The sequence below is a fragment of the Meleagris gallopavo genome, chromosome 21, assembly GCF_000146605.3.
Source record: "Meleagris gallopavo isolate NT-WF06-2002-E0010 breed Aviagen turkey brand Nicholas breeding stock chromosome 21, Turkey_5.1, whole genome shotgun sequence".
Taxonomy (NCBI): Eukaryota; Metazoa; Chordata; class Aves; order Galliformes; family Phasianidae; genus Meleagris; species Meleagris gallopavo.
The window spans coordinates 9673277-9679767 of record NC_015031.2 but is presented as its reverse complement, the minus strand read 5'-3'; the positions used below and the strand labels follow the sequence as shown (position 1 = coordinate 9679767).

At 55.7% G+C, this 6491-nt stretch overlaps 2 protein-coding genes and 2 non-coding genes across 4 annotated transcripts in view; 1 reads left to right on the top strand and 3 right to left on the bottom strand.

Annotated features, from left to right (window-relative positions):
• Nucleotides 1-5: 5 nt before the first annotated feature.
• Nucleotides 6-1598, top strand: TLCD1 (TLC domain containing 1; the record flags this gene model as incomplete). The annotated part of the gene is made up of 4 exons (XM_010722195.2): nt 6-109; nt 289-371; nt 506-588; nt 892-1598. Coding segments are annotated over 4 exons (666 nt in total), but the record flags the coding sequence as incomplete, so codon positions are not given.
• Nucleotides 1599-4340: 2742 nt separating this feature from the next.
• RPL23A (ribosomal protein L23a) overlaps nt 4341-6491 on the bottom strand; it is a 2975-nt gene continuing 824 nt past the window's right edge. Inside the window, exons 2-5 of the mRNA XM_010722194.1 lie at nt 6009-6201; nt 5535-5711; nt 5136-5205; nt 4341-4407 (exon numbers count right to left, since the gene is read on the bottom strand). Coding sequence (XP_010720496.1) covers nt 4393-4407; nt 5136-5205; nt 5535-5711; nt 6009-6201 — 455 coding nt within the window. The 3' untranslated portion in view covers nt 4341-4392. The remainder of the gene's footprint in view (nt 4408-5135; nt 5206-5534; nt 5712-6008; nt 6202-6491) is intronic.
• On the bottom strand, nt 5281-5348 carry LOC116217373. Its single transcript, XR_004161830.1, has one exon. It is a non-coding gene; the product is annotated as a small nucleolar RNA SNORD42 (small nucleolar RNA).
• LOC116217374 lies at nt 5810-5882 on the bottom strand. The gene has a single exon (XR_004161831.1). It is a non-coding gene; the product is annotated as a small nucleolar RNA Z17 (small nucleolar RNA).

Genomic DNA, 6491 nt, shown 5'->3' with positions numbered 1-6491 from the left:
TGCCCCGACCCGCAGCCGTGAGGAGCCGACCCGGGCGCGTTTGGCGTTGGAGGAACCTCCTCGTTTCCTTCGCACATTCCGTGCTCGCCGGGCTTTGGGCCCTGCTCAGGTATCGGGGGTGGATGGGAGCTCGGGGGGTGATGCCGTGGGCAGCCCGCGCACAGCTCTCCCACAGCCCGGGAGTGCGAAACACCGCCCACTTCCTCCCTGCGCACCATGGCAGGATTGGGGTCTTAGGGCCGTACCCCCACAGCAGCGCTCAGCCTCACCCCGTTTCCCTCCCTGCAGCCTTTGGCAGTCCCCGGAGCTGCTCTCCGACATCCAGGACGGGTACAGCGTCTCAGGGCACCTGCTGGTCTGCTTCTCCTCAGGTGAGCGCTCACTTGGTCCGGGGCCTCTGCGCCTCCACCAGCAGCAGGGACCCCCCTGGGTACGGCTCTCCCTGCAGGCACCCCGAGTCCCTTCTTCTCCCCCTTCTCACTCCCGCTCTTCTCTTACCTTGCAGGCTACTTCATCCACGACAGCCTCGACATCATCTTCAACCAGCAGTCCCGCTCGTCCTGGGAGTACCTGGTGCACCATGCCATGGTGAGTGTGGCTGTAGGGAAGGTGATGCTGCCCTGTGGGGAGGTGACATGCCACCCAAGGGCTCAGCCAGCCGGGAGCTCTGCCCATGCCTCACCCTGCCTGCCAGGTGGGTTGTGCAGGCAGCAGACAGGACGGCTGCCAGCGCCTGGAGACAGCCAGGCTGGGAGGGCAGAGCTTCCCAGCACCGTGGGTCCTGGGGGAAACAGCTCGTGGGACTGGCTTGGGTGCTGCAAGGGTTATAGGATCTCACAGGGAGGTGTGCAGGATGTAGGGTGCTGACCTCGCTGTGCCCCCCCTCTGCAGGCCATCTCCGCCTTCGTCTCGCTCATCATCACGGGCCGCTTCCTGGTGGCGGCGATGCTTCTGCTGCTGGTGGAGGTGAGCAACATCTTTCTCACCATCCGCATGCTGCTGAAGATGAGCAACGTGCCTTCCCCGGCGCTCTACGAGGCCAACAAGTACATCAACCTGGTGATGTACTTCGCCTTCCGCCTGGCGCCCCAGGCCTACCTCACCTGGTACTTCGTGCGCTACGTGGAGGTGCAGGGCCAGGGTGCCTTCCTGATGGCCAACCTCCTGCTGCTCGACGCCATGATCCTCATGTACTTCTCCCGCCTCCTGCGCTCTGATTTCTTCCCCTCCCTGCGTAAGGGATCTGCTGGGAGAGATGTGGATGGCGAGAAGTTCCTCATTGACTGAGTGAGCCGCACGCGCGCTGGGGATCTGGGCTCTCCGTACCTGCTCTATGTGCCTTAGGGCTCGCTCCTTGGCTGTGGGCTCTGCGTTCACCCGCTCTGCTGCCTATAAGCTGTACCCTGCTGGAACCAGCCCGACAGCCTCGCCGAGCCGTGGGGATGCCACCGAAGCCGGGGGCACGGTCGATGGAGGAGCAGCCCAAGCTGGCTTCTGCGCCAGCACAGCCAGGGGCGTCTGTGAGGGAAGGGCTGAGCCTCACCCGTGGTGGTGTTGGGTGTTCTGTGCATTAAATGGGTCTGGTTACTGCTGCCGCAGCATGCCTCAGCTGGCTCTTCTGTGGGGTAGAGTGGTGCTGGGGGGAAGGATGATGAGGTGGGAGCATGGGAAAGGACGTTATCCCAGCTCCCTGGAGAGGATGCGGTTCTGCAACTCACTTGGGTTTAGGGAGCCCCCAGGGATGCTTGGTCCTAGCGCTCCCACAGACTGATCCCCCTCTGTTCATTTATTTTTCCAGAGATCCCTCAGTGCTCGACATCCCTCAGCCCTGGGGCTGTGCGAGGAGCAGATGTGGGGATGTGAGGCAGAGATGAGGGCAGCAGGAGTGGTGTTGAGCCCCACTGCAGTCCCCAACCCGCCTGTCTCTGGGCTGGCGGCACAGAGCCTGGCTGGGCTGCATGACTCACCCGGCAGCCACGTGAAGTGGAGCTGGCATGGGAAGACCGTGTGAGGCCACAGCTCTTCCTGGAAGATTGCTGCACACTCAGTCCCCCCGGGGTTGCCATCACCACCACTGTGCAGCTCCAGCCCCCTATGAGCACACCAGACTGACTGCAGTGGCAGCAGCCCCTCTGCAAGCAGGTGTGCAGCTCTCTAGGGCAGCAGGGCCAAAGCTGGTCCAGCCAGTCCTGTGGAAAACCAGAGTGTTAGAAAGACAAATCCTGCTGATGTGACAACTCCAGGATCACCCTGGACTGGTATAAGCAGCAGGGCTTAGAGGGACTCCTGTCCAACCCCTGCTCCAGGGCAGGATCAGTGCTTACCCACACCATCCCCAGCTCACGTGGACACGGTGCTGCAGGCCGAGTGGAAGCAGGGGGGACTCAGCCCACCTCCAGATGGCTGGGAAAGCCCCACAATGCCAGGTACACCCAGGGGGCACTGATTCTGTAGCTGGTACAGGGGGCTGTGTGCCAGGAGCAGCCTGGCAGCCAAAGGGGAGATGCAATGTGTGGGATCACACGTGGGCTGGGAATCTACTCACGTTCCAAACCAACCACTTCACTCACCCCCTCCTTGCTCAGTGCCAGAACAGAAGCAAGCAAGCCCTGAGCTGATCTGCAGGGTCTCTTCCTGCCCCAGCAGGTCCCAGTTCTACCACTAAAACACCCCAACCACTACGCCTCATCTTCCTATCTGCAGCTGAAGCACCAACTCAACCTGTAAATACCCTGCAGTTAATTCCTCCTGTTCTCCCTCCTATCACATTTCCCCTTATCTCTTCTCCCCGCACAGTGACCAGCCCATGCTCACACCACTCTGCAGCAGTGTAGAAGGGTCAGGAATGACCAAGCTTTCCCCATCCTCCAGCTGTACAACAGCACTGGGGCAGCTGTGGGTCAGGCTGGCTGCCAGCCCAGAGCAAGAAGCACAGGGAAGATGCAGAGTGCCAGCAGAAGCAGCCATCCGGCTAAGTTGAGGCAGGGTCAGGGCAGATTGCAAGTCATGCTGAAGTGAAATCCCTTCCCAGCCCAACCTCCACACTGCCAGAGAGGGCTGCAGCACATACCTGCTCCTCACTCCATGATAAGGCTCTCCAAAAAGAACTCATTTTACTCAGAGGGGTAACTGCAGCTCAGCTAAAGATGAGGCACAGGGCTTGGCTAATACCTACAGAGCCCCTTATGCTGCTTGTCCCCTTTCCATAGTGCTGAGGCTACAGGCAGGAGGCTTCCAAAAGCCAGAAGGAACATCAGATCCAGCCCCAAGAAAGAGCACATCTGGCCCAGGTCCCTGCAGTGCTGTGCAGCTCAGCCCACAGAACTTTATCCAGTCACCAAAGCAACCAGAGCAGCCTCCCCTTTCCATTCACCACTACGCTCTGTGTGAGCTCAGGATTCTACCTCTCCCCAAAATGCATGAAGGGAACCTGGTGTCCCACCACTCAAAACTTCAATTGCCCCAGTCAGTATTTCATCACAGCTTTCACCAGCTTTCTTCCCTAAAGCCAAACACACTTCATGCTAAGTATTCCTACAGGCTTATCCACGCTTCACCTCTACTTCCTCCTCACCCAGTGCTCCACATTCTCATGACTCTCCAAGCACTCCAAAAAGCTGGTTGAGGAAATAACTGCCAAGGCAACAACAGCAGTTAGTCTACAAACAGCCCTGGTGAGGACAGCAAACTCAGCAAGGTCACAGGCAACATAACAGGAACTGTGTCAGAGAAACCAGGCTGCGATTCACACGCTGCAGCGAGAGGAGCATGGATCGTGCCAGAAAGGAAAAAAAAGCAACTACACTAAGCACTTGCTATTGGGTTAGCTTGAGGGCTTTGTCCAGAGAAACCTGCAGCCTAAGCTAATAGCTGACAGAAGTTGGGAAGTGGCACAACACTCACCTTGTGTCAGTTCTGAACCACAAACACATTTTGCTGCAGTTTGTACCTGCCTGTTCTTGGGCATTAAGCAGCTTCCTTCCACAAGGAAGTTATGGAGGATGCTGAGAACCACCACCACAAACATTTACTAATAATTACACAGCAAAACACATTATTCTGAAATCCTACTGATGTAAACAGAGAGATTTGCAATTCAGGGGAGTGCCACCACCTCACTGATGTTGTCTGCTGTGGGTAAACATGTCAGTGATGCTGGAGAGCCTAGCAATGAAGTGTGAGGTGTGGGACAGCCTCTCAGAGCAGCCAGCTCCTGCCAAGCAAGAGCCAGACCACAGCAGGAGGGAGGGAGGAACACTGTTTACTGAAATGAAGCCTCAACAGTTTTCTGGGAGCTCTCCTGCATGGGCTACGTAGTCACAAAACACAAGAGCCCCTCAGTGGTTTTACAGGGTTTATTATCCTGTCTGTACAGTCCTCGGTAGATGCAGTTTAGATGATTCCAATCTGGAAAGAAGCAAAACATGTTAAAACAGATGTTATGGTGGCAGAAAGGCAGAGCCTCCACCAGACATCACTGACACAGCTGCATCTCCCCAGGATTCCTTCCTCTGAAAACAGCTTCTTCCTACCAGACTCGCCCAGTGCCTCACACAGCTGATGTACTCATCCGCTCCGCTGTGACCCTCATGTTAATCCTTACAGCCACCATCCCCACCTCCAACACCTACCACCGCAGCCTCCTGCTTCCCACAGCCATCAAGGACTAAACCACCTGGCCATTTCCAGCAACAGAGCCACCTGCACAGCAGAAATCCTTCACCCAGGCCCTAGCAGTGCTTCTGACAGCATGTTCTTCTTTCTGAGGAGCGCTGCCAACATCGTTGTCTGTGAACACTATTAGAACAGACACCACCTCACCCTGAGGCAGTTTCTGCATCCTCCTCAGTACTTCAAAATTCATGCAGCCTTATGGAGTGGAGCCTCTCCCTGGAGGAGAGGAAGAACTGCAGCTCTGTCAGTAACTCCCCACCTGACCTCATACAGGCAGAACAAGGTTTTACGAGACAGTATTTGGCTCTTGCTTAACCACCCTCCAAATCCTACTTAACTACAAACTACTCTGCAGCAGCACTGGTGTGCTTTAAGCACAAGCACCTCGCATGCACACCAAGAAGGAGGTACAGCAAATACAAGGCAGCAGATAGAAGCTGACAGCTTCAAACACTGCTCACCTTGTTGGCAACATCCAGGGCATCGTAGTCAGGAGCCAGTCGGACGTAAGCTTTCTTCTCCCCATCAGGCCTAGAGTGGAATAGGAGGTATCAGTACTGAGGCACACAAATCCTCAAACCTATTGCACATTCCTATTATAACAGCGTGCATCAGTGGTTCCTTTGGAAACATCAGTTTACTCAGTGGTCAAAAATTGTTCACATCATCTGCACAGAACTCCTGCAGGACTCCCAGAAGCAGCCAACTTTCTGACATATCACCATTTTAAACTCCCGCTAAGATGTGTTCAGTCATATGATTTTATTTATCACAGCTTTAGCACTGAAAACACTGAAGAGTTTAATTCCATACTCACACATGTCCAAATTTCCTACAACAATGACTGCTCTCCCCCTTACCTTATCAAGGTGTTGACCTTGGCCACATCAATATCATACAGCTTCTTGACTGCCTGTTTGATCTGGTGCTTGTTTGCTTTGACATCGACAATGAAAACAAGAGTATTGTTATCCTCTATCTTCTTCATTGCCGATTCTGTGGTCAAAGGGAACTTGATAATGGCATAATGGTCAAGCCTGCAAGAAAGATTGCCTCAGCTTAAGAAAAGGATTGCAGAAGCAGTGTGTACATATCAGGAGCTTTAAAATATCAGTTATCACCTAGAAATACCCGGGGTACATCAGTTACCAAAAAAGTTCTAATCACAAACTTTCAGGCTTTGGTCGCTTGAAATCATCACTTGCACCCCAATGCTCTGCAGTGAAAACGTGGCTCAGCTCCAAAGGCAGCACACGGGCAAGGTCTTACCGTGGGACCCGCAGAGGGGCTGTCCCCACACACAAAGCCCTGCCAGGCCCACCACCCCCACGTACTTGTTTCTCCTCGGGGCACTCTTCCGGGGGTATTTGGGCTGCCGCCGCAGGCGCAAGGTCTTGGGCCTCCTGAAGGTGGGCGATGTGCGGATCTTCTTCTTCTTGTGGCTGTGGACTCCTTTCAGGACGGCCTTCTTGGCCTTAAGCGCTTTGGCCTTGGCCTCCGTCTTGGGCGGCACGGCTGTGACAACACCTCAGTCAGTGCAAAGCAGGACTGCGTGCCCAGCAGCCCCCTCGCCTGTCCCAGCGGGCCACATTTCCTCACGAGGCACCCCGATGGGCGACCTGCGTCCAAATCGCTCCTCAGGCAACGAGTGCCTCGCTCACAACAGCCCGGCTGAGTTCTCCCCTCTGCCCTCACCACCACACGGCTCCCCTCCACCTCCCCCACACCCTCACAGCACACAGCTCGGCCCTCAGCCCTCACACCAACACCCGAACTTTCCCACTCCGAGCCCGGGGCTCACCTCACGTAACGAGGCC